At 38.6% G+C, this 27,622-nt stretch overlaps 1 protein-coding gene across 1 annotated transcript; it reads left to right on the forward strand.

The window, feature by feature from the left end:
• On the forward strand, positions 1–27,400 carry LOC122675502 (TCDD inducible poly(ADP-ribose) polymerase). The gene is made up of 6 exons (XM_043874375.1): positions 1–252; positions 3,098–4,050; positions 18,746–18,914; positions 20,211–20,371; positions 24,375–24,653; positions 25,335–27,400. Exons 2-6 carry the CDS (start codon positions 3,137–3,139, stop codon positions 25,780–25,782), a joined length of 1,971 nt encoding a protein of 656 aa, XP_043730310.1. The 5' UTR covers positions 1–252; positions 3,098–3,136; the 3' UTR covers positions 25,783–27,400.
• Positions 27,401–27,622: the final 222 nt, after the last annotated feature.

Consider the following 27,622-nt stretch of genomic DNA (forward strand, 5'->3'; position numbering starts at 1 on the left):
GGAGGCGACCGGAAGCCACTTTAAAGCAGAGCTCGAGGTGACAGGCGAGCGAGCTGGTTCGGGAGTGCAGTCGCGGCTCTCTGCGCTCCCCGCGGCAGAATGGCCCGAGTGCCGCTCGCCGCTTCTCGAGCCTATGACTCCTAGACGCCGGAGCCCACCCTCCGCGCCCAGCCGGCGGCGCGAACACTGCCTGCGACCCAGCGTCGTCCGGCTCTGCGCCTGTGGTCCGTTCTCTCAGACAGCCCGTTTCAGGTAAAGGACTCGGTTCTGAGGGGCCGGTGAGGAACCCTCGCTGGGATGGTGGTCGCGGAAAGGGGTGCCGGCCTTGCTGCCTGCTTTCACCGATCTGGGGTGATTGGTGTTTAGACTGCCTTTTTGTACCGAATTCACTTGGATCCAGTCAATATTAGGATGGCATTGATTTACACTTCTAGTCACTTCGGGTCTCTGGCAGGTGTATAAATTGGAGTAAGACACTGGGTTTAGTCGAGGCCGCCGGCGTCTCCGCGTTTCTACTAAGTAAGGGAGGCTCGGGGGCGCGTCTATGCGGTCGCCCCTGCCGGGCAGACCCCTGGCGTTCTGAGGCGCGCTGCGCGGGGGAGAGCGAGGCGGCTGAGGGGAGCCTTCCGGCAGACCCGCGTTACGGCTGCAGCCCAGAAGTTTGCAAGCTGTTTTCAGATTAACTTTAAAGTCCTCGCCTTCCTCCCCGCCAGCCCGAGAAACGCCCTCTGCGTTTCCTCGGCTCTGCTCAGGTCGGTCCTCCGAGCCTCGCAGGACAATCTTTTCGGGAAGGTCGGTCGAGGAAAGAAAGAAATTAAGGCGCCGCTAGTGGCTTCTGAAAGGGGGAGGGCAGCCGGGGCGGGGGGTCGCTGGGTGGGTGGGAGGAGGCTGGCCCGGGGGTATAGGAGCAGGAGGGGGTGGGATCCTCGGGAGCACCCGGGATCTGGCTGCGAATCGGCTGCGCCGGGAACAGTTCGTGCGATCCCGAGCGCCGAGCTGCGCAAACCGCCGCGGCCGGCAGGAGGCGTCCCTCGGACCCCCGGCCGGGATCCGAGCGTCGTTCTACGCCCAGACGGAGTCCTGAGTTGGGATCGGGGCGGTTTCCCCGATGGTGGTGGGGTGCAGAATGCCTGAGAACCGGGGCATCACCCGGGGGCATCGTGAGGTGAATGGTGAAGCTGTAGGTCGCTGGCAGAGGGACTGGAGGAAGTGTCCTTCCAATCTTTATTTTTTTTTCTGTTATGCAAACTAATTGAGGAACTAGGTTCTAGTGACTTCCTCACTCCAGCCACTCCTCCAGTTCTCTGCCTGTTTCTCGGTTTTATTTCTGAGTTGGACAGAGGGCAAAAATAGGAAAAGTTGTGGCGTGTGTGTGCCCTCGTATAAATGAACTGGGTTTCGTGTCTGTTTTGCCTTGATTGGGTGTGATAGGAGTGGTTAGTGTGTGTGTGTGTGTGTGTAAGTGCGTGCGTGGGGGAAGGCACAGGCCGGTTTGCTGTGGAGAGGGAATACCACAATCTGTGCCAATTGTGCCTTAAGGCAAGAGCACCAAATGATGAATAATAACGCCTGGCTTGGCTGCCTTCCAGTTGATTTATGTCTTATGTCAAGTCCCTCCTTCTTCGTGAAGCTTTCCCTAACAATGCCAGCTCACACTGAACTTTTTTCTACCTTTTCTTTTGTACTTGCCGTGTGCATTAACGCCTCGTTATATACTGTGTTTAATTTTTCCGAGTTTGATTTATTATGCACTTTTTACACATGTAGACTTCTAAATCCCTCCAATTAGATCTTGTATTCTTTTTTCTGGGGACTCAATTTTTTTCGTTTTGTTGCTTTTCTTGACCCATAAAGGCTCACGGAACTTGCCATTTAATTGGTGCTTTTTCTCCAATAATTCAGCTAGAAAATATCATGGAGCACCCACTGTGTGCAGTGTGCTAGGCACTGTACCCTGGATGCATACTTGGTGAAATCATGAGCCCTTGCAGCAAACATTTCTTTCAGTCTATTGGATAAGGGAGAAGAGGATTAATTGCTCATCACCACCCTTTTTCCACCTGGCATAATACTCAGTAAATATTTTCAGAATTAGTTAATGAATGCTAGATTGTAGAGGAGACACCATTCATCATTTTGCAAAGTTTTCTTTGCTTTTTAAGTTCTAGTTTTTTTCAATGGGTCTGGTTCTTCAAAGAAAGCACTTTTTAAGTCCCTGTGTAGTTCATTAGGAACCTGAAATTTGCTGTTTTGTTTTCTTGTGTTATTTTCCTGTGCCTTCATTTGTCTGTTTTTTTAATTCACATATGTAGCTTTTCTGAAGACAGGGAGGCCCCTTTCTGTATTAGGAAGTTGTGTTTGGTTTCTAAAACAGTGTGCAGTGGTTGTTGCTGATATAGCTTCTGTTGCTAAATAAACCCTGGTATTCTTCCGCTACTAGTGGTAATGTTTTGGGGATTGCAAAAGTAGACCCTTAACATCCTTGGGGAATATATTGGAACTTTCTGCATCTAGACGTGCTTCAACAGGTTCCTGGTTTTCTCCCATATAATATTTCAGTTGAGAGCCTGCTTCCTGAGTATAGCCTCATACCGCAAATTCACTCACAGTTAATTTGCAGTTTTTCCTGCATTTGACAAACTTTTTTTTTTTTTTTTTACAGTTTTTGTCACCTTATGAGACAGGAGATACATAAACAACTGTGAAGAGAACCACAAAGCAATAGAGATGTGGTTTCCCCACTGTCATAGATGCACGTATTTCTACCCCTCTCTCCACTCCATCCTAGACTTAAACTGTAAAAATTCATATCCCAGCAGAATTACAAATCATTTTATATTAAGTCCACAAATAAATGTCAGGAGCCTAGTGGAGAAGATGCTGTCTCTTTCATCTTTACCTGTTTGTGGGCTTTTGAATAACCTTGGCTCCTTTGGAGCCTTGATTTTCAACAAAATTAAAAAGTGACCTGTAAAGATGAAATATAGTATAGGAGAAAGGATTTCAGGAACTTAGAGACTAAAACAAAACATAATGATGAATGAAAAGGATTCTGTTGTTGTCAGCTTGGAAATGACCTTCTTTCCTTTTCTTGTAGGATTTTTAGACTGAGGAGCAATTGGAGCTAATCCACATCATGGAAGTGGAAACCACCGAACCTGAGCCAGATTGTGTAGTGCAGCCTCCTTCTCCTGATGAATTTTCATGCCCAGTGAGACTCTCTGAGAAGATCACTCCATTGAAGACTTGTTTTAAGAAAAAAGATCAGAAGAGGTTGGGAACTGGAACCTTGAGGTCTTTGAGGCCAATATTAAACACTTTGTTAGAATCTGGCTCACTTGATGGGGTTTTTAGATCTAGAAACCAGAGTGCAGAAGAGAGCAGCTTACATGAACCTCTGGTGAAGAAATCCTTGGAAATAAATACATCGTGTCCACCTACTGAAAACAGTATGTCTGTCCTGATTCCTGATGGGACAAATGTTGGGGGCCAGATGCCAGAAGCCCATCCTCCCACTGATGCTCCAGAGCAGGTGGTTCCAATCCAGGATCATAACTTTCCACCAGAAACCATCAGTGGGACAGTGGCAGATTCTACAGCAGGGCACTTCCAGACTGACCTTTTGCACCCAGTTTCAAGTGATGTTCCTGCTAGTCCTGACTGCATAGACAAAGTCATGGATTATGTTCCAGGGGTTTTCCAAGACAACAGTTTTACAATCCAGTACATTTTGGACACCAGTGACAAGTTGAGTACCGAGCTCTTTCAGGACAAAAGTGAGGAGGCCTCCCTTGATCTTGTGTTTGAGCTGGTGAACCAGCTACAGTACCACACTCACCAAGAGAACGGAATTGAAATTTGCATGGACTTTTTGCAAGGCACTTGTATTTATGGCAGGGATTGTTTGAAGCACCACACGATCTTGCCATATCACTGGCAGATCAAGAGGACAACTACGCAAAAGTGGCAGAGTGTATCCAATGACTCCCAGGAGCACTTGGAAAGATTTTACTGTAACCCAGAAAATGATAGAATGAGAATGAAGTATGGGTATGTATTCATAACTACTCTAAAGTTATTGTTAAATCATAGAAGGTAAAAAGGCTAAAGGCTTAGTAGGGTGGTTTCTTTTAGTAGTAACCTAACAGGTTTTATCCTCTTTTTCTACTTTTGTTCTTTTGGCTATGTGCTATCCTGATTTTTCATGGCAGTTGAATGCAGGCTATTTATCTAACCAAACAATGAAGGTTTTATGATTTGAACAATTCAGATGTCACTCTGCGCAATATGTGTGTGACTGAGAACTTGCATATACATTGAATACTGTGAATCAAATACTATTTTATCAGACAGGAGAGCTTCCTTTTGAAAGAAAATCTGTGGTGAATCTTATAAATTATGAATGCTTAATTTATCTAATTTTAAAGTTTTGCACACTCAGAAGTTGCTATATTTTTAAAAGAAAGTAGTGGTAGTTGAAGATTTTCATGACCCTCTTTTCATTTTGAATAGTTCAAAAAATTTTTCTGTGAATGATTCTGAGACCCTCCCAAACTTCTGAATTATGCCCAAACATGTCAAGTTTCTTTTTTAGTTTCCTTAAAGCTTTTTACCATTAATTTTATTATTCTATTTATCTTCCAGATAAACTGTTCCACAACTCAGTATTTTTTTAAACCTGAAAGAGTCTTTTAACAGTGAGTGAAGGGAAAATCTATGCCAATGGACATATTTATTTGTCATTTGCATAAAAGCAGTTATCCTCATGTTTTTTGTAGGCAAGACCTATATTGGGTTGACCATTTGGAAAAAAGATTGTATAGAAAAACCCAAATGACCTTTCTGGCCAACTCAATAAATAAATTGATTCTTTTAGTATGGATATCCAAGCATTATTCACTGATAGGGGAACTGAAATTCCCACATCTGCATTCTTTAATGAACTTGGAAATAGAGAAATAATAGTTGCTACATATAAAGTTGCTAGTGCAAAAATGGTTGTATAATAAGCACTGATCTTTGTATTCCTAAATTGTTTCTCCTGTAATATAAAGGGACTTACAACAAGCTAACTGTCCTAACTCAAAAGTTCAGAAGAACTTTGTGGAGAGTCAGTTTTGTTCACTAATAAGTTATACGACTTGTGTCTGGAGAGTCTGAAGGCAAATGGTGGTAGTGAACTATTTCCATGTTGTCCAATTCTGTTAGTTTTGATGTTAACCCTCCGTGTTCTAACAGTGCCAGAGCATTGTTGGTATCACAGTAAGCTGGCCTTTGTTTAACTTCTCTTGCTCCCATTTAGTATTAGGTAAGTGGTTTTCTTTGAATATTTCAGTACACAGACCTGTCTGTCTTTTTAGCAATTTTATTATCATGAGACTGGAATTTTGCATCTTGTGTTTCAAAAGCTACCTGTGGAGCAAGATGAGAAGCAATATAAAGCAATATAAAGCCGAAGTTTAGAGGCATTATTATGTAGAAGACCTCTTGGGATAAAAGTAAAGCTTATATCAAGAATATAGTTTTCCTGATCATAAATGTATTCTCTTGATAATATAATGCACTCAAGATCCTGTCCTGCTTGGGTAGCAGAATATTACAGAATTAGATCCTGTAATAAAGCTGACTACTTTTGACTTATTTTTTTAAGCCAGCATTGGAAGAGAGAAAAATGTTTTCCATTTTGCCTTAAAAATCTTTTTAATAAGGTATTGTCCAAAATCTCTGTTGCCTATGAGCTAGCAATTCTAATTGGTATGTCAAGGGTAATTAATTTTATATACTCTCAAAGCCACTCTAATCCTTCCATCTCCAGATTGCAAAACTGTGCATAACAGTGGCCTCCCACTTCACTCTTATGAAGCAGATTTCCAGTCTGCTGAGTACTTGAGCATCTTGGTACATTAAGTTTCTGTCTGTTTGAATTGGTTGAGAAGAAACTAGCAGGATTATTGTCCAACACATTATGTTCTCTTACTATGAGCAAGACAAGACAGGTATTTTGATCCCAGAAAATCCAGGAACTCTTAGGACAGCAGCATATTGAGTATTTTTTTTTTTTACTTTTTTTTTTTTTGGTGTCATATAATTTTTTTTTTTTTTTTTATTAGTTGGAGGCTAATTACTTCACAACATTTCAGTGGGTTTTGTCATACATTGATATGAATCAGCCATAGAGTTACACCATATTGAGTATTTTATCCTTTGGTAAACTTTCTTTGCTGAAAAATAGACATAGAGGAAAGCCCATATGCATTCATTGTTGGATCAGTTATAAAGTAGTTGCAGTGAGTGCTTGATTTCCAACCCAGTTTTAAGGAAGTAAATATTTATTTGACACTTGAGAGGAAAAGTTTGAGAGAATTATCATTATAGTTACTATTGCTGGCACTGTATTGTTACTGGTGGTAAGTGGTCCTGCCCTGATAAAAATAGCCAAAAGTATTGTTAATTACTAGTAAAGTGAAGTTCACCGTGGACTACAGTAAGAAATGTAAGATTGTAGATAGCCAAGTGTCAAAAATTGGGTTTTTGGGAAGTTGACCTGTGGTCACTGCAACCTGGTTTTCCTTGTATTCCAAAGCGATGTTGTGTTTCCTGGCAACAAGATGCAGATAACGGCATGTTGAGCCTTGCTGAGAGATTCACAAACAAGCTGGAGCAGCCCAGGTTCACATGGTTACCACATTATTTGGCTAAAGCTATTAATCTCTGTGGTCAGGCCTGTAAAGCTGGTCTATCTGTGCAGATTGCACATAACCAGGAAGTGTGTGTTCAGCTGTGTATATGCCCAAGCCGAACCTGGCAGTCTCTGGATTCAGGAATAATGAATGGCAGTTGTTTATCCCACTTGTTTTCCTCAGTTTATATGACTTGGTAAATCATTATTATATACTATACCCATAATAGTTCATTGTGTGGAACTTGGGGAAAGTTCATAGTTCTGCGTCTCTAGCAAAGATAAGAGTTCATAGTTTCAAACTGTGTAGATGAAATTCTTTGGTTTTTGCAAATGGATTTAACATTTAACTTAACTCAAATGAGATGTGCAGTGTTCATTTTATTCTTAAGAGTGAATGGAAGGAAAGTTGAGCTAGATAAGTTCACAGGTGCCTTCCAACTATTAGTCAAGATGCTTAGCTACTAAAAACACGTATAAAAATGGGATTTCAGTAATAAAAGTGCTTATTTGGTTCATTATAATGAAATTATTGTAACTATTCTTTTCCAATTTTGCCTTCACTCCAAATTATATTATTCTACTTTGCTTTCTCACTGCTTTTGTACATCTGCAACATCAACTGAAAACTGGTTCTATGTATGAACTCCCCATATTTAGATGCTGAGGCTTCTTTTGCACACAGGATGAGCTTTGGAGAATTTTCAAATCCAAATACACAGTTAAGAAAACAACATCGAATGTTGTGTTTTCCGTTAAGAAAACATAGTCTCTGACAGTTTAGGCGTTCATCCTGAGTAGAAAATGATAACTAAATGGCAGGACTAAGCGCTTTTAAAGGGGTCTCACTAACTGCAGAATACCATTGTAAAGAATGTGCAAATCTCCCCTTAGCAACTGAGATCGCCATTAGTTTTCACATTACATTCATTTTTAAGTGTGCCAGAATAGTCTCATAGTTATTATCACCCATAAGGAAGAGGCACTGTGCTGACCTTATTTTGGAGGTAACCTATAGGTGGAAATATGACCAGTGACTTATTTCTAATTCTGAATTTCCTGAAAAAGGGAAGGATGAAGAAGAAAGTTGCAAACACTGACTCCATGGTTAATTTTTGTCAGAAGATAGTGTTCTTTTCTCTTCTTTAGAATTAAAACTTATTGATAAAAGAAGTTTTGGGGCTTAAGCCTAGAGTGTTGTCATAGCTGTAGTTCATTAGTTTTGAGTGATTTTGATTGCTCATTGCTCTTAGAAGTTTGTTTCTGTTTTTTAAAAAACTGTCCAAGGGACAGTACCATTAGAAGACTTCACAGGAACTGCGTGAAAGAAGGAGAATTGCTTATTAGTGATAATGAAGAGCACATGCTGTTCTTTTCTATATGACTTGCAGAGTGGATTATCTAAAGTAGACCAAGCTCCTGACTGAACTCTACTGGAATAGTTAAATTAGCCAAGTTAGCTCTGGCCTGCACAGCTGTGATGATGTATGAACTAACTCATTATGTGTTATTGATAACACAGAGAGAGGAGAACAGCTGAAACTTACTATGCCTTGTGACTTTTTGGTATTTCTTGAATATACACAGCTGGATGAGTTTGAATTTATTTAAAAAATTCCTGCCGAAGAGAAAGAGAGAGCTCCATAAGCAAGAACTGTGTTTGAAGTGACTTTCAAAATGTGTGCCTAGTGTTTAAGGAGAAAGCAATCCAATGAATTATTTTCTGTACCTCTTTATGATGCTATTTACATATGAAATAAAGCTAATTGGCTTCTGTCTATACTAATCCAGGGAAGTTACTGGGTCTGTGTAGAGCCTTCATGGGAATCAATAGCAATCATTCATTTATTCCCTTTCTGGTTTTGTCAGTAAGCAGATTAGACTTTTTGAAGCAGCTGTCACCTGGCTTCAGGTTGGGGTCAGTCTATTCCTGATATATTCATGGTTAAGAAAATGGATCTTGTAGAGAGCAAAGATGTGTAACTTTTAAATCAGACAGTTGGGGAAATAAGTTACGAGGTTATCTGATAGTTCCTAAAAATAATTGCATGATACATTATACATTTTCTCGTTGAGTTGACTCTAAAGCTTTTACTTTTTATTGTAAATAGAAAAAATAATTCCATTCAACATTTAAAACTTCATTCTGCATATGTGAACGTGCAGAAAATGCAACTTTTGAGTGATTACTCTGTTCCTGTAAAACTACTCCCTATTGTTAGACTAGAATTTCTAGATTCTAGCTTTGCATTCTACCATAAAGCAAAGGTAAATTCATAAATTTCTTCTGGGTGCATCTTTGATCTTAGTGATTCTTAGTTTCATATTGGGTTTGGGGACTATTTCTAAAAGGTGTGAAGCAGTAGGTAACCCTTACAAACCTTGCCTACTTAGGGAATTTGAATAAAATGCAACCATGTAAGATTGTGACTGTTTTCCTGTGGCCTCTTGTATCTTATCCCCTGATTTGAGACCACCAGATTCTACATCCTTTGTCAAAAAAATAACTTTTTTCACATTTAAAATTAGGACCTGAGATCCTCTTAACCTAGGTCAGTACCCTTTGATAATTACCAGTATCCTGTTAGTTGCACTTGCCTTCTTGCGAAAGGAAAGCTTATTTTTTAGTTACAAGATGATTCTTGGTTTTTCTGGAAAAACTTTTTGTAAGGCTGGTTCAGATTGGACATTGGTAAGTTTTATAAGAAACTCCCTTTGTAAGTGCAGTAGAGTTTCTCTTTTAAATAAATCTGAGAATATTAAGCTAAAAGGAAGTGAATATGAATGACGGTTGTATCTTTGGAAGATACCAGAGTGCTGAAGGTTGAGCCATTTTGTGTTTCACTCTGGGCTTGAAATCCGTAGGTAATAGCTTAAGATCTTGAGGTGAACTGCACTTTGCAACACCGTCAGCAGAAACTGTACAGAAGAATAAAATATTTCTAATTAAAGTTCACCATTTCTAGGAGCAAACAAGTCAATGGTTTTAGATATGAAGGGACTCCCGTAACAAAACAAAATGTTATTTTTATATTCATAGATTATTTATGGCAGTGCTTTCTAGGGACCAGGGATCATGCTGCACAAACTCGCCTCTATTTAAAATCCCTGTAAGTGTTAAACATAATCCAGCCCAATCCCCAACACATTAGCTGAAAGCCTCAAATTTCTAATGTAGATTAATTCCTTGTTAATAGGAGGATTTGAAGTTATAAGGGATAGTTTCTGAGATATATTTTGAGATCTTCAAAAATGAAGGATTTTATGTAAAAATAAATTCCACTTATTGAGCTTGGTAGTTTGATTTATATTTGATTTGCGCAAAAAATAGTATTGTAGTGTTGTGCTAAATAAATATGACTAATTCTGTGAGCAGGAGCTCATTTTAGAAAGTTGATTATATTAATAAACTTCTGATTATGAAAATTCCAGTTTGCCTTGCTGACCTAGCCAATTGCTGTTGCTAAGACAAGCGCAGAAGGGAGTTAACTAAGCCCTCCTGTTTGCTGTGACCACACAGCAAAATATGTCTGTCTCCTCGGTCTTCTCTGCTCCGTGCTGTTTACTTACTGGTAACACCCACTTGACCAGTAAAGAATCTTTGCATGGTCATCACAATGAAAGGATAAGCGTGTTATGAGAGTGAGAATGTTAGAGCAACTGTTCGGTTTCATGTTCTACAGAAACCAGTGATTTGTGAATGTGTGTACCACAAAATGTGTAAGGAGTGCATTAGAATCCCTTGTGACTTAAGTTGTCTGAGAAAGAGTTTGGGAAGTTTGTATTCTGTATGCAAATAGATATCATTTGTTTTGGTGCTGTTGCCTCTGAGCATAAGGAAGGATTTGTGAATAGTCTTATGTTGAAACCTAGCACTTCTCATAATGATTAGAAAATAGTTTAAGCCACATTTACAGGAATTTCTCTTCATTAATTTTTTCCCCTTTTTGGATTAAGAGCTTCTTAAACTGTTACCTTCTCATTTGACATATAGCCATAAAGTGTGTGTGATTTTCTTTGCTCTGACTTTTTACCAGCACTGAATAGTCAGTGAAGAATGGCAGGGGTAGGATCCAAGAGTGAACTTTGCTTGCAGTGAACTTTCAGAATCTTGCCTGAACCCTGTGATCTTCACAGTTCCTGCAGCTGATCTGGGCGTAGGGAGGGCAAATGGCACAAACTACTCTAAATAATTTCCTGCTGCGGTTGGTCTTTGGTTTCTGACTGTCACCTGGCTTCGCTCTTTCATTTCCAGGCATTGCAAGAATAAAAATAAGCACAGGAGAAATACTAAATTTGCCTTCCAAGGTAATAAAAGAAAGACATCCTTGAATGGAGGGCAGAGGATGTGAAACAGAAGGAACTTTGCTTTCTGATGTTAGGATCGTCCAGATGCTGCCACTCATCAGTAAATAATGCCACTTACGTAAAGTGTTCCACAATTAATTTGTTACTAAAAATTAATTTTTACTTTGGTCATTTATCAATTAGTTTGTCTGTACTAACTGGGGGAAAAGGCAAAATTTTATTTTTTTATTGGAGTTTAAATGTTTTACAGTATTGTGTTAATTTCTGCTACACAACAAAGTGAATCAGCTATATGCAAAATTTTAAATAAAAAACCTTTCTTTAAAGGAGTTATTTATAAATTTGAAAGTCAATTCAGAAATAAGCTAACAAACTGTACCTTACTAGGGGCTACTAGGAGATAAATTTTATGATTATTTATAATTAGTGTTTCATTGATGAGTAAACAAGTACTAAGTTGACGTTATTTGAAAACAATTATTTTTAATCAGTTTGCATACAATTGATTTTATAATTATGTAGAAAAGTTTTATAAGTAAATATAATTCAGCCTACTTTATTGTCAGATTTCCTAGCCACAGAACTTAATCAGTTGAGTACATGGCAGACATTTTTTGTTTTCTACTTTGAGATTAAAAACCTCTCTGTTTTAAAAATATTTCACTTGACAAGGGGATATTTACTAATCTTCATAAAAAGCAATAACTACATAATTTAAGGTAGTATAAGACATGATACATTTCTTTTCAATGTGCTATATGTTTCCTATCCCAGCTGTTCTTATAGAAATTGTTTCACTTCCTCTTCAGGCCATGGTTGAGATGTCTCACTTAAGTTACCTTCTGAGAGTCTCAGGATATGTGACTGAACTGGGATAAAAGTTAAGGCTATATGACATTTTTGATGTCTTCAGGGTGTGAAATTTAGGCCCATGCCTCCATAAATAGATAGCTGCGAGATCTTCTGATCTCAGAATATAATTTTTATTTATGAAAGATTTTAGGCTTATCCACATATTATTAAAAAGTTCTTCTGCATTATTTGCTTTGAACTGATAGTTTTGTAATTAAAACAAAAAAGCCCAACATAACAGTGTTTTAGTAGGTTCTCTTCCTCAGGTAGCTATTGTAATTTGCTTTCAGGGGTTGCCTGAGGTAGAGAGGACTTATGATTTGTTAGGGATTTAGGAAACACTTAGGTGTACTCAGATCTGGGCCATGTCCTAGTACAGAGTTCTTTGAGAATAAACTCTTAGGTGTCTGTTTAGTTCCCCACATGCTTTTGGATAATATAGAATTATAAAAACTTAAAAAACAAGGTATCCTTTCATAGAGACAACCTACCTGCCTGGCTTTTTTCTCCTATTTCTTATCCTCTCATTTTTATTTCACTGTGTTCACTTCTAGAATCACTTTAACACCACAGATTAGATGTCTGACAATTTGTAAATCAAGCATGTGGTTTAGCACACAGATAAATCCACTCATTAACTTACTGCCTCCTCATTCACCTGTTTCCAAGATGTCCTAGGAGGGACCAAGAGTGCAGCACACACAGCTAGAAGTTTGCTCTAAGAAAGTTGATCCCTGGACACTCGAAGCCCCATTGAATCTTAAAGTGGGGAATATTTTTACCTACCCCAAAATCTTTTGAGGTAAATATATCATCCAGGTTTAATGTTAATTGTTTTACAGGGTGCTCTAAGTCTCAGCAATCCTGCCTTGAATAAGTCAGGGTCTCCTTAGAGGTGGGCAGATTTAATTGCAAGTCAACATTTGATTCTTAGCTTGCTTATAACTACTGAGGGTCATACACAAAGTAACGTTAAAATAAAAGCAAAACAAAACTCTGAGTTCTGATTTGTAGGTATGTCTGTATTTACAACTACTTCTGGATACCAAGGGGGAAAACCCAGTTGTTACCAGGACCCAAAGTCATAGTGTAGAAGTAGAGAAATTTAACCTCTGGTAAACAGTGAAAGATGTTGCTTTGTATGTAGGCAACATACAAAGATAGATCATTTTTATTGCCTTCCCAAATAACTTCCTGCTATGTATTCAAGTCAGTGTTAGCAAAAATCTTAATTAGTGACAGAATAAATGACAGTTATTATGCTTCTAAAGCAGAAAGAGTACATAGTCCTCTGAAGTTTAATAACTAAACTGCTTTCACAGTGTATTTTGGTATTATATATGCCATGGCTTTGATTCTCATCACCTTGTAACATATTTGAAGGAATCTATAAGCTGCCAGATATTCCAGCACTGCTAAATGAGTTCCTGGAAACATCAAAGCCAGGTATCAAAAGCCAGCTATATTTCGTGCGCCTGTGAAATTTCTTTAGCAGCAGCAAACATACCCCATCTGTCATGCCTGTCTCAAGTCTGTAGCAGAAGAAGCCTAAATAACTCTCGATACTGCATTTGATCTTTATTCTTCTCTCATCGTGACCTTCAGCTGGGGGCGACATTTTCCCTTTATATCATAGTAATAAATAATTGTGTCTGGTTAATCCAGCTGATTAGGGTGGGTGTTGATTAGTTTGAGGTCACAGGTTTATCCTTGTAGAAACCAGTTAACTTTTATAGGCAGGAAGCCAAGATTCCGAAGTCTAACTCATCTAGTTAAAACTGTACAGAGTAAGGTCCAGAAAACTTGACTTACCTGACGTTTGCTAAAGTCTGAGTTCTATATCTTATTTGCATCATCTTCCTACTTAAATGTGTTCCATCTTCTGTGATTCTAGTCTCATTTAATGGCACCATTAATCCAGTCACCAGATCTGAAACATGGGACACATCCTGGACTCCTTCCACTCCTTTCAGCCCCTCCATGCAGTTAGCCTAACTCTTAAATACTCTCAAATCGTCCCCATTGTTGCCTCCTCAGTTCTCTGCCATAATTTGTCTCATTTGCACGTTAGTAGTTATAGATGGCTAAGTATAGAATAATAAATATTTATAATAAACATGCTAATAAATATTTAGCAAATAAGTGCCTATCTCCACCCCTCCCCCACCTCTCTCTACCAAGATAAACAAATCTGCCCTTCCTACCACTGCTGTTGGAGTGACCTTTATAAAAGGCAAATCTGACCCTTGTTGAAATCCACCGGTGATTCCTGTAGCCCACAGAATCAAGTCCTAACCTCTTAACCCAGCACACAAAGCTCTTCATTATCTGGCCCCAGCCAACCTGTTCAGTTCAGGCTTATCTGTTATCATCCTGCTCACACACACAGACACCCTGACCTCCCACATGAACTGCATGTGCTGCTTGCTCTGGATTGCTTGAGCGGCGCTTGGTTGGCTTCTGCACGTGTCAGTCACTCTGCATGTGGTGTCCTGCCTCTCATGGTCTGCCTGCTGGCTGGCCAGACTTGGCTCGTGTTTCACCTACTCTGGGACACGTCCCTTGACCACCTTCGTGACCCTTTTCCCAGCAGTGAGGCCTCTGGATTGCTCCCAGACCACCTCTGTGCCACACTTCACACTGCGCCACAGGGCTTGCTTGTCTTTCCCCACTGACTTTTGGGCATTTTACCATTTTCATCTTCTTAGCCTGGCCATAGCCCAGCACTTAATCATTGTGTCCACTTATGATTACGTTTGTTGTCACATTTCTTTCTTGGTTTTGAACAATTTGTAAATAGAGAAATTGCCTAAAATGGTTACATTCTCCTGAGCTCCCAAATGCATAATCCCAAGAACTATTTATCCAACAAAGAGATTGTGTCCTAATTTCTGTTTTATTCAGCAACTATTTATTTAATAGTTTTGGTTTCCATTACATTACATTCTATCATTTATATTGCAGGCCCTTTGTACTTTTTAGTATCTGACATACACATTCTAGAACAAATGATGGTATGGGTGTTGGTACTCTGTGTGTTGATAATATATGTTGGAAATGTTGGTATGTCAAGATATTTGTTGAGTGGAAAGAGAGTCATTGTTAGTAAGCATCGAAATTATGAGAATGGGTGTTCTCTTCAGAATTTTTAATTTTGCAAAATTCTTAGATTGGTATGTGTGCTGGTGTGTTTGGTGAAGCATGTTGACACAGAATTGTTAATATTTCTATAGTCCACTCTCCTTCTTCCCATTAAAGCAAAATTCAGCCATTGGCTCACAATGGTTTTTGTGTTTTTTTTTTCTAATTTGTTGTGATAAAGTTTTATTTTGGGTGAGTCCAGATGGATTGATTCAGCCACATGATACATTTAACTAAATCTAAAGCATACTGCTCAGTGGCTGCCTCCCATTCTCACTCTTCTCTGGCCATCCCTCAGTCAGGCTGTCTTTAAGTCAGACAGGGTTCCCTTCTGCCAGGATGACTGCATCCTGCTTTTAGGAAGCCCTGTCTCTCCTCTCTCCAGCCCCATCTCTAGCACTGTCTCTGTTGCTCAGTTAATACACATCCTGTATTGACCACTTTGACCTTTTACCTCCATCTGCTCAACAGTCTAAATTCCAACCTTTATTTAAGGCTCTGAGACCCTAGACTTGCCTCCTTAGCCTGACATCTCGCACTGTGCCTTGTAGTATGCTGTTCACATTTTCTTATCTCTTACGTATCCCTGTTGAGAAGGTTTCCTTTTCCAACGTTGGCCCTGTTATTCCCTGTCCCTACCCTTCAAGCAAAACGCTTGAAGAACTTTTTTCTTCCATATAACCTTCAGTTTCTGGTAATTATTTCCTGTTGAAGTGTTAGGTTACTTAGTCATGTCTGACTCTGATCCTGTCGACTATAGCCTACCGGGCTCCTCTGTCCTTGGGATTCTTTAGGCAAGAATACTGGAGTGGATTGTCATTCCTGTCTCCAGGGGATCTTCCCAACCTAGGGATCGAACCCAGGTTTCCTGCATTGTAGGCAGATTCTTTACTGTCTGAACTACCGAGGAATCCCTATTTCCTATTAAACTGTTGCTAAAATTCTTTCTCTTACAGAAAGCTATCTTGGATTGATACTGTAAAGCGTGTTATTTTCTTTACCTTTATCCATTCCTGGAGCAGTAGGCACCACCTCTCCCATAATGCTGCACGCCTTTTCTTTGTCTTCTCATTCCCAGAATGTACTTGTGTTAGATAGGCAGATGTACTGCTTCTTTGGTGATAGATTTTGTTAGTTTTTTCTGTCTTGAAGCCAGGGACTACATCTGTTTGATTCTTTGTGTATTCCCTAAAACAGCCCACCATCACCATTTCCATACACACGACTCATAACTGGTTTCTGATAATACAAAACAATGGTTTGATAAGAGTGGTGAATGTTGAACATTTGGCTTTCGTGTTGGATGAATTTTATACTGATGCAGATTGAAGAGAATAAAAACTCTTGGCTTTGGATTTTTTAAGCATTCCCTGTTTAAGGGAGAGCAGGTGGTAAAATTAATCTTATAAAAAGATAATTTAATGTTTTTCAAATTTGTTATTTTGTCCCTGTCAACTCTAGAAAAGCATATTGAAAATCAAGTAGAGCTAAAATAGTATTTTGATACATCAATCCACAGAACAGTTGATTGTAGTAAATTAGGATTTGTCATAGAAATTTCATAATGCCCAAAAGACTGAAGTGCTCAGAGAATGTAGCAAAAGCTGCAGTTTTAGATGTCTTTCTCATGCAAATCATTATGAAGTCTTAATAATATAGGCGTAAACAGAAATTGCTAGAGAGATGTCCAGAATAAAATCTGGACGGCAAAAAGCATTGGCTGTTTATAGTATAATGTATGTTAACATATTAACTGCAATACTAAGAATTCCATAAAGAAAATACTGAGGATTTGTTGACTCATAATTGGGAATAGTTACTGGGAAATAAACTTAAAGCAGGAAAATCTGTTTAGAAACTGGAAGTGATCTTAAGAGGAAGAAAGAGGTTAATATCTCTCCACTCGATAACATCAGAGTCTCCTAAAATTAAGGGAAAATTGTTTAAAGTAACTTGATGTGAAGTTTAATTTCAGTATAGGAGTTCCAGTTTTCAGTGTTTTTCTTTTTTGTAGAATTTCCCAGAAACATTTTTTTTAAATTCTGGATTACGTATTCCTATTTACCATAAATAATTTTAAACAAAGTAGTGTTCAAATATGATATAAACTGCATTTTATTGTCTTCGCATTTCACACTGAAAATTATATGTTCCTTTTAAGACTACATTCTGCTAGTTAGGATGAAATTAGGCATTCTAATCCTCACTTGAAATTAAGCAAGAAATTAGGGTTTGGGGAAGCTCTTTAGGAATTTTTAAAGGAACATAACTGCTTTTTACAAGTTATGTGCTCCATGGCCACATCAGTTTGTATATGACTTTGAGTTTTTGGTTTTGGTTTGTTTTTTTCCCAAAGAGAAGCTAATTCACAAATTATGAACATTGGGGTGGAGGGTAGAAAATATTTTCTCTCCCTCACATTTGCCAGCGGTGTTTAGTGAGAGATGTTAATAGGTATTCATGGTAAAAGGGAGAGTATTGTCATAGGTTTGGAAGAGTACTTTCTAGCCCTCACCATGGTATTGATACTTCAGTCTCTACCTTCACATATTTAAGGGACAGAGGAGTAGCTGCAGTAAGTAAATTGTTTAACTCTGTGTAGACAACTTTTTCAGACTTGACCACAGAATGTTTTTTTGCGCAGAGTACCTATTTAACAGTCCTTGAAACAAGTGTTCCAAGAGCAGAGTCTGGAGTTTCACAGTAACCAACAAAACCCATAGGTCAAAATTCATACCCTTTTCAAAATCCTAATTACAAGAAAGCATGTCAGTTATTGGGAATATCTGTCCAAACACCTGGATTTCATATGAGCCAGTTGTGAGTGCCACTGGATCTGGAGTATCTGGATGTGTGTTAAAGACATTCGTTTAGAAATCTGTGGTGGAAAGAATAAAATAATGCATTTAAAAACTTAGTCACTCTGCTTATAGCTGTGATGTTATATTTTCTTAGGGAAATTTTGAAATATATACAAAAAGAAAAATGAACATTTTGCCATTAATGGTTCAGATGAGTCAAACAGTAGATGAAGTCCCATTAAAAAAGAAACACAAATTTTTTGTACCACCCTTTATAAATTTAAGTGATTCTGATTTATATAGTGGGAACTCCCCCTCCCCAATAAAGTATGGATGCAGCAGCAGCAGACCATATATCAAAATGACAGAACTATTCTCATGCTGAACGTTATGATAATCCAGTCTATTTTTTCTCATCATATTTTGTCAACCTTTTTTATTTTCCACCCACAGGATAAAAGATGATATTGATGTTAGGTAGATTAGCAGTACTTGTCTCATCTGAGGTCATTTAGTTTTTCCTATCTTTCATCAGGCAATATTGTATATTCCTGTTGTGATGCCTCTGAAAAAAAGACAGGCTTCAAGAGAAGTTTCTTTTCTCTCTCTGCTTTCCATGTCAGCTTCATCCTAGAGCTGACCCCCTAATTGGTTGAGACCAGGTTTGGCTTATCCTCCTGTGGTGGGAAGAGCCAGGACTATGTTGATTGGTTCAGGCCAGTAATGCTGTAGGATAGAATCAATTCCTGCTCCATGGCTTGGACATTTTGGTCTTGTTAAGAAAAGACATAAAGGAAATGGGGAAACCACTCACAATGATATCTTTTTACTGCAAACAAAACAAGCTTTGAAAATTCTACAATATACTATACTAGATATTTGTAATGTCATATGCTATGTTTCGGTATTTCTGTTTTGCAAATATACTGATATTAACAGTTCATTTTTTCTTGGGTCTTTTTAGAGGACAAGAATTTTGGGCAGATTTGAATGCCATGAATGTGTATGAAACAGCTGAATTTGACCAACTACGAAGGCTGTCCACACCACCCTCTAGCAATGTCAACTCTATTTACCACACAGTCTGGAAATTCTTCTGTAGGGACCACTTTGGATGGAGGGAGTATCCTGAGGTATTTACAGAGTATTTTTCCAAAAAGTGCATTTAAATTTTTTTGTCTTTCACTGTTCCTTTCTGATGATGGCTAGATAGAACCACAAACCAAAGAGCTTTTGGATATTGCCTTGTTGACAATGAATAATACTTTTCTCTCTTGATTTTTCTGGAAATGTATTTTTTTCCCATTAATTTCCTGGAGCCCGTAAATGGAATACCATTGTTATCAGAGAGAAAATGCTTTTCCCGGTGTCTTATTACAATAGGGACCAAGTATTTACTGTGATAAGTACTCAGACTCAGTGCCAACTTTGGAGTAATTTTAATGAGATGAGCACTAGTGTAACTTTTGACTATATCTGGCTCCTGGTGATTGGATCATGTGTTAAACTATTAGCATTTTAGAAGACTGGGGAAAACAATTGCCCTTATGCCCCTGGAAGAAGTACTTGAAAATGTTTATTGAACTGTGGTCAAGCAAATCAGTCATTTAAAATTATATCACAAGTGCATAGGTATCCTTAGTCTGAGATGGTAAGAATAGTTCATCAATTACACAGTGAGGTTTTAAAATGATGGTAGTTTACTTTGCCTCTGAATGAGAATTCTGAGTCACAATTAATTGCCCCAAAATGGATTTAAAGATTAATTTCACATTCCAGAGATCTGACTTCTTTAATTGATTAAATTCATTTCCAGCATTACAAAAAGGGAGAACTGACTTATCTACCTTAGATAAGGAAATAGCAAAAGAAAACAACCTAATATGTTAATTAGTATAAAACACAATATTGAGTTAAAATTTCTTATTCTTAAGTAGTCACTAGTATCTGGTATCTCCCGAAGAGAATAAGAGGCTGTTTAAAGTATATTTGGATAGTCCAATGTAGTTGGACTGTCCCTGTGTTTTTCCTCTTGAGAGGTTTCTTGGGTTTGGAATGTAATTGATTTATGTGAGCAGTATGTACTACCATCTTTAATCCTCTTCTGAAACTCTCTTAAGGAATAGAAACAATAAAATCTCCAGGACATTTATAAGGCCTCTAATTAGGATAGACTAACCTTTCACGTTTCATAAGGTGGGAAATCCATGGAAGCATCTTTCTGTTCTGCATCTTAGAAAAAAATAAAATTCCTGCATATAACACGAAGTAATTTGATTCACTGTACTTTTTGGTGCTCTTCTGATGTTAATAGCAAAGTTAACTATTTTTACCTTTTGTTACATTAACATGTTTCCTATCTTATAGTGACTGTCTATTGCTTTTTTAACTTGCTGATTTTTCTTTACCTTCTGTTTCCTCCTCCATAGTCTGTTATTCGATTGATTGAAGAAGCCAACTCTCGAGGTTTGAAAGAAGTCCGATTTATGATGTGGAACAACCACTACATTCTCCACAACTCATTCTTCAGAAGAGAAATAAAAAGGAGACCCCTTTTCCGTTCCTGTTTTATACTGCTTCCATATTTACAGTATGTGTCCAGCAGAAATTCTCACCCTCCATTTTATGTAAACGTACAACTTTTAAATGCCCAAAAGACTTTAAAAGACTAACTTGATTATCTAAAATGTAAAATTGAGTTATTCTTTAGGTTTAATTCTTTCAAAAATAGAGTTCAGATGAGCTGTAATTAACCCAGCACTAAAAGAGTGAGCATCCTCTTGCATTTTTTTGGACTAGAAAGCAAAGTAAACATTTTTCCACAACTAAAAGTAGTTCTATCTAGATTAAGTCAGTGTTTGCATTTGCCTCTTTCATGGAAGATTGAGATACCCTTCCAAGTTATGGGACTATTTTCTAGCCCATAAACTGCCTTGGCAAGTAGAGATTGTCCCTCAAGGTAGTGTTCTCCATTCATCTCCCTTCAGTGAACTTGCATGGAGCGAATTCACCTTTTCAAGCAATTTGCATTCTCATTTGCTCAGTAAGGCCCATTTTCCTGTAACACTCATTAAAAGTACCTGTCATACTTTTAGGTTTGAGACTGAGCTCAAACTTCTGAATTAAAGGGGAGCTCTCCTTCCAGTTCCCCCAGTGCCATTTTTTTTTTCCTCTGGAGAGCCTACTGGCACATCTCCATTGATGGCTAAAGCTGGGGCACATTGCCATTAGCAAGGCCATCTCCGAGAGGTAGTGTCTCTAGGGAAATCATTATCTACTCTAGTCAGATAGATCATATTTAGAGCTTGATTTTTAAAATACAGCTAGGTTTACTTGGTTTTATGAACTGGGGAGATCTAGGGTAATAGTGGTTGGCATCTTATATTCTTACTAGTAGTTTATTTCAAGTCCAAAGTGTGTTTTTTGCATATCATTATGGTAGTCTTAATGATTCTAATTCTGAGATTGCGATGGAAACATTAAAAACAAAATTTAAACAAAAATCCTTGAAATGCTCAGTACCTAAAAGCAGTTTGTTAGTAAGGCAGATTTAAGAAATATATGTTTCTAAACTTGAGGTAAACATGTGCTTTCTTCTTAGTTTAGGTGTGAAAATTTTACCCTGTGGTTTTTTTTTTTCTTCTTCTTTTTTTAGAAACTAGTAAAAACGCCGTTCTGTAATTGCGCTAGCACAGCTGAGACAGTGCCAGCGCCCGGCAGCTAGGAACAGACTGTGAGACAGTGGGGCTCATCAGGGAGACCCGCAGCCTGGCGTGCTGGGCCAGTCAAGCACGATGCGGCTTCTGTGTGAGAGGAGGAATGCTCGTTCAGTGCTGCGATGTGGGGAGAGTTTTACAGAAGAGTGAAAATTGATTTGTTTCGATCCTAAGACTAGCAATTATGGAATGCCCTTCCCTTCACCTTTTTTTAAACTTAGGCTTGTTTTGTAGAAGTATGAGCTGTAAAACTGCTGTGAGCAGTAGTAGAGTTAATACCACAAATATGGCCTTCCTATTTTTGGCAAAGAAAGTCACTCTTTTCCTTTTCAAACTTTCCTATTTTAGTCTTCTTATCTGGAACAGTAATCATCAGGTAAAAAGTAGAGCTTAGCAAATCAAACAGATCATGCAGACATTTCAACAGGAAAAGAGTAGAGTAGCAGCAAGTTCACCAGGGTGTGATGGTGCATGCAGCCATCGAGTTCCTGTCTGCTCTAGAGTCCGGGGCTGGCCTAGAGGGGAGAGAAAGGAGAAGGACCAATTCCAAAAGTCAGATTTCAGAAGTGGATTTTAGAGAGACCATGGTCTTAGTCAGGAAGAAAGTTTTGTGTGTGGTTTTTTTTTTTTTTGAAAGTTTTGTTTTGAAGTGTTAGTAAGTGCAAAGCTTCCAAGAAAATCATGGGTGTCAAAAAGGCTGTAACTATCAGCGTATCAGAGATACCTAAGAATTGGGAATGCTAGAGTAGGGAGGTGGGAGTGAATTTCCTGCAAAGCTGGCTCTTTTTAAAGGGTTTCCCTGCCTTTTCCCCCTTCCAGTTTTATTAACATAATTGACATAAAACACTGTATAAGTTGAAAGTGCACAGCATAATGACTTTATATATATTGCAGAATTATTACCACAGTCAAGTTTAGCTGATGTTTCTCAGTTAAATTTTTTTCCATGTGCTTGCTGGTTTTTAATAGGGCTAGTAAAAATCTTACTCTTGAATATTCTTGGAATACTTGAGCTAAACACACAAATACCAGCTTTCAAAGTTCGGAAGTCCATTTCAACTGACAGGACATCTGTCCTGTGCAGTCACCTCATGGTCTTGATAAGGCCTGAGACCCACAGAGTAGCGCTCCTCAGCCTTTCTGGCACCAGGGACGGGTTCCATGGAAGACAGTTTTTCCACAGACTAGGGGTTAGAGGAAGGTTTCTGGATGATTCAAGCACATTACATTTATTGTGCACCTTATTTTTATGATTATTATAGCAGCTCCACCTCAGATCATCAGGCATTAGCTCCAGGACATTAGGGACCCCTCCCAAAAAGGACAAAATTAATTTTTACTTCATCACTGAAGTTAGGAAATGTTTTTCAGAATGGCCAGAGGAGGGAAGGAGAGTGATAAACGGTGACCTTAGATTAGGAGAATTCATTCTTCAGAGGTCCTTGAGTATATGCTCCATAGCCTTTGACTGACTCTGGCTCCCTAGAGAAGGATAGGTATGTAGGAAGCTTGCAATGTGTCCATTGGAATACCCATGAGCTGTATATGAAGCTTTCATTTTGTGAACTGATTTCCAGGCAGGAATGGTAGCAGAAGGAAGAGGAACCGTCTCTTCTGTTGTCAGTGCCAGGTTTTCAGTACAGCTGTGACAGCCTGTAACCTATTTTGGGCAGAGTGGTTGGGAGAATCTTACCTTCCTCCTTCAACCCAGAAACCTCTGTTGGTAACATCAACCCCTAACAATACTGGTAAACCTGGTGGGTTAGGACTTAGACTCTTCACAGAGCAGAAATAGAGGGAACAGCTAAAAATAAGGAGATTATAGTCTGTGTTTCCTGACATTCCTCTAGAATAGTGACGGCTTTTTAAGGAGTTACATACCTGTCAGAATTTGATTAAAGCAGTGGGGCCTCTCTTCAGAAAAATGTACCAGGCAAGGAAGGCTCTGGAGGAGTCTGTCAGGTCTTTGTGAAAATGCTCCAGAAGACAACTGGCAGGCCTTCTTTGCCCTGAATCTGAGTGTCAGGGTTAGGATTCCCTTTATCTCTGCTTATTTCCTTTTGCTATATTTTGAAAACGGCCAAGAAATAGGATTTAAATCATGTAATCAGGCAGGAATAAGTAACTGCTTGTCTAAACTCATCCTTTAGAGTAACAGACCTAAACTTACGGTTCAAGGATATTCTGGTATCTAGGGCTTAAGGTAATTAGCTCTATCTTAAGCACATCTAAAGCTATAAAATTTGAATTATATTGATGGTTTTGTTGTTATATGTGATATTTAAAACTGAAGAAAATGCCAAATGTCAACTTTTCTTTTGATACCAAACCCATGATCTGTTTATTTTTATAAAAAGACATTTTAAAAAAAAAATATTTTCTGTCATCTCCCTGTAAGCTCCCTCTTACCCACCTGCCTCACTGTCTCCATTCACTATGCTTCCCCATCTAAGTAGCCTTTAGTAGTGATATGTTTTCTGCTTAGTACAACAAAGTTTGAGGAACACATACAAATTGTTGTTACCTTGAAATGGAGTGTAACTATATAGGCAAAAGAGGAATCCAGGACTCAGAAAGGAAAGATATTTATAAATTGGTGCTTGCTTGCTTGCCTTGCAGCAGTACATTCCAGAGTTTTCTCCATAAGGAAGCCGGGGGGGAACTAATAATAGGTTATCTGTACAGTGTTCACGCTAAGGTTTTTTCTTTCCTTTAATTGATAGCATTTTCTATAATTTTTTAAACTTTTATATTGGAGTATAGGCCAGTTGTTTTTAGACATTCATTTAAGCTATTCAGATTATAGTGTTAGAGCACTGTAATGTGAGTTGGACTTATGCTGAGGTTTACATGGACATTCCTCCCTCTCCCTTCCAGGACACTTGGTGGTGTTCCCACACAGGCTCCTCCACCTCTTGAAGCAACCTCCTCATCACAGATCATCTGCCCAGATGGGGTCACCTCAGCAAACTTTTACCCTGAAACTTGGGTTTATATGCATCCTTCTCAGGACTTCATTCAAGTGCCTGTTTCTGCAGAGGACAAAAGTTACCGAATCATCTATAATCTTTTTCATAAGACTGTGCCTGAGTTTAAATATAGAATTTTGCAAATATTGAGAGTCCAAAATCAGTTTCTTTGGGAGAAATATAAAAGGTGAGTCAGCAATATGAAAAGTTCAAAAGAGGTTTTCTTGATGTAGTTAATGATAAATGCAGAACATAATAGTAAAGACTTGCATATAGAACTTAATGTCTCATTTTTTCATATATTAACTCATAATTCTCATAACAGACCTTCCAAGTAGGATTATTATAGTCTGCATTTTACAGAAAGAAAACTGAGTCACAGAAAAGTTCGGTAACTTGCCACAGGTCATACAGCTAATAAGATATGGTGCTGGAATTTGAACCCAGGCAGGCTAGCACCAGAGGCCTTGTTATTGATCACTTTATGATGCTGTATTTCAAGTCAGCCACAAATTAATGTAATTCGGTGTGGGGGAGCTTGCTGGTAGATTTGAGGAACCTCAGAATTGAGAGACTTTCAGGTTGGTGGAATTAGGTAAGGAAGTCACCCTGAGAAGGTAAGCTATGAGAGCTAGATTTGAAATGAAAGAGCAAGTGAACAAATGGTTGGTGGAGCAGAGAGGGAAAGGGCTTTTGTCTGCTGTGCAAAAGAGAAGTTTAAACTTGCAGTATGATCTTTGATGATATTTTTGCCCTTGATGGCTACGTTAACATTTCCTCCCCATTGAAACCATAAAGAGAACATCATGCTTATTAAACTCATCTATACCTTCCTTTTTTTGAATTCCCTGTCTACTTTTTGCTTTAGGAAAAAGGAATATATGAACCGGAAAATGTTTGGCCGTGACAGAATAATAAATGAGAGACATTTATTTCATGGAACATCCCAGGATGTGGTAGATGGGATCTGCAAGCACAACTTTGACCCTCGAGTCTGTGGAAAGCATGCTACAATGTTTGGACAGGGCAGTTACTTTGCAAAGAAGGCAAGCTACTCTCATAACTTTTCTAAGAAGTCCTCCAAAGGAGTCCATTTCATGTTTCTGGCTAAAGTGCTAACTGGCAGATACACTATGGGCAGTCACGGCATGAGAAGGCCCCCTCCTGTCAACCCCGGCAGCGTCACCAGTGACCTGTATGACTCTTGTGTCGATAATTTCTTTGAGCCTCAGATTTTTGTCATTTTTAATGACGACCAGAGTTACCCTTATTTTGTTATCCAATATGAAGAAGTCAGTAACACTGTTTCCATTTGAAAAATCTTGGTACTGCTAAATTATTTGTACAAACTCAATCCAGCATTTGTAGCAGGTTTTGGATGGGTGGGCAGAGTAGGGAACAGCATTGGAAATAGGGCAGTTTTAAGACCATTTTTTTAAGTGCTAGAAAGTGAAAAAAAATTTTTTAAGAAAAACACAAGTTTTAAAATGACCACTTATTCTTTAATTACTTACTAATTGTTGTTCGCGTGCTCAGTGTGGGAAAGACTAGGATTGCACACTCTTTTCACTCACACCTGTACATCATAGGCCGCAATGTTATTAGAAGCGCTTTTATAAAGAAACAGACAGCCTAGCTAAATGTGGCTTAAGCCTGGTAGAAGTTTGGCCAAATGGAGGCTGTGAGCAAATGTGAGGATCCAGTTCATTTACAAAGATTAAAACTGACTGGAACTAGTAGCACCATATTTACTCTGTCCAAAGCACTGCTGCTGTGGTGTAGGATGAGTTGATGGCATTCTGGTGGGTGGAAAGAAATTTCTGTTTCTATCAGTAGGACTGAAATATGTCACCCAACCACAGAGCATCAATGACTTTAACTGTTCTGCAGAGTTTGCCTGAGAACTCAGTTCTGTTTAGAGAAAGTAAGAGGAAAAAGGAACCATTTGAAAAATTTGTCACCAGCAAAATTTTTCATTAACTAGTTATATAAAATGTGGTTCTTATGTTAAACTTCAGCCTTAGAAAACTCAGTCTCTCATTATCATCCACCCCAGTTTGAAGGAGTTGGGCACCTGATTTGGTTAAAGCCAGTCTTGAGAATTAAAAGTATTACTTTTAGGGTTCTAGACGTAGACCCTGACTGAAGGTTTTAGAGAAAGAATACATCTGTAACTGAATTGGTTAGAGTTTATTACTGTACTTTGCACAAAGTAGATCTCAAAAAAGTATTTGTTGACATGGAAATATTGTTAAACGTGGACCCCCACCCCTCTGCCTGCTTCGCCAGATGTAGCTGGGTTCCCCGGTCAACTCTGTATCTTACACTACTTCACAGAAACACAGACTTGGAAATTGTGCCAGTGGCCAGGCGGGAGCAGTGTTAGGAGACCGGGCCGCTACCTGAGCCGAGAGGTAGCCGCTCAGTGTACTTTGCCTTAAGCAAAGCAAACAGACCTGGATTTACAAAAGTGGAAGTGGTTGTTCACGAAAGAATTCACTATGGAATTCTTTCAGACTCCAAGCTCTCCTCGTATGTTTGCAGTTATTTCATTTATACACAACTCTTCAGGAACTTCTGTGTTGTTCAAAGCAAGATCTATCTATCCTGATGTCTCAGTGACTTGGCCTGTTTAAGCACTTACCAGGGCTTCCACACAGTTATTTATTTTGCCCTCGTTGATCTTTTTGTTTGCTGCCATTGGCATGAAATAGCCAGCTGAGGCTGGTATAGTTGCCCTTTCATTCAGTTGTAACTTGTAAACCAGTAATTCCCAATCTTTTTCAAGTTAAGACATCTTACTGTTGCTTATTTGGTTTTATGAAACTTGTTCCTTTTTTTTCTCCCTAAAGGAAAAAAAAAAAAGCTTTATGACATATTTATTTTTTTAATAAAACTAAAGCAAAAATAAAAGTTCTGGTAATTCTTTAAAAACTTTGTTGTTTTGGTTCTCTTTAAGACAGCTGCATTATGATCTGTAAATGCTGGTCGGTTGCGTGAATGAATGTGTGATTGAATGACTGAGTGAACAGACCTAACCAGAAATGCTGCCTAAACACTTGTGCTCTGAGAATCAGCAAAAAAAGTGCATTATCTGGCAATTGACTTAAATCACAAGAGAATAGTAAATATTTTTCAGGTAAACGCTTGAGGGAA

Source organism: Cervus elaphus, chromosome 19 (assembly GCF_910594005.1).
Source record: "Cervus elaphus chromosome 19, mCerEla1.1, whole genome shotgun sequence".
Classification (NCBI taxonomy): Eukaryota; Metazoa; Chordata; class Mammalia; order Artiodactyla; family Cervidae; genus Cervus; species Cervus elaphus.

Bases quoted from the DNA above. Each gene is read 5' to 3' on its own strand.
- LOC122675502 (XM_043874375.1), top strand. From the start codon at position 3,137: ATGGAAGTGGAAACCACCGAACCTGAGCCAGATTGTGTAGTGCAGCCT. The intron at 20,372-24,374 runs GTATGTGTCCAG...TCTCCCTTCCAG, and splicing joins ATACTGCTTCCATATTTACA to GACACTTGGTGGTGTTCCCA. The intron at 24,654-25,334 runs GTGAGTCAGCAA...TTTTTGCTTTAG, and splicing joins CTTTGGGAGAAATATAAAAG to GAAAAAGGAATATATGAACC.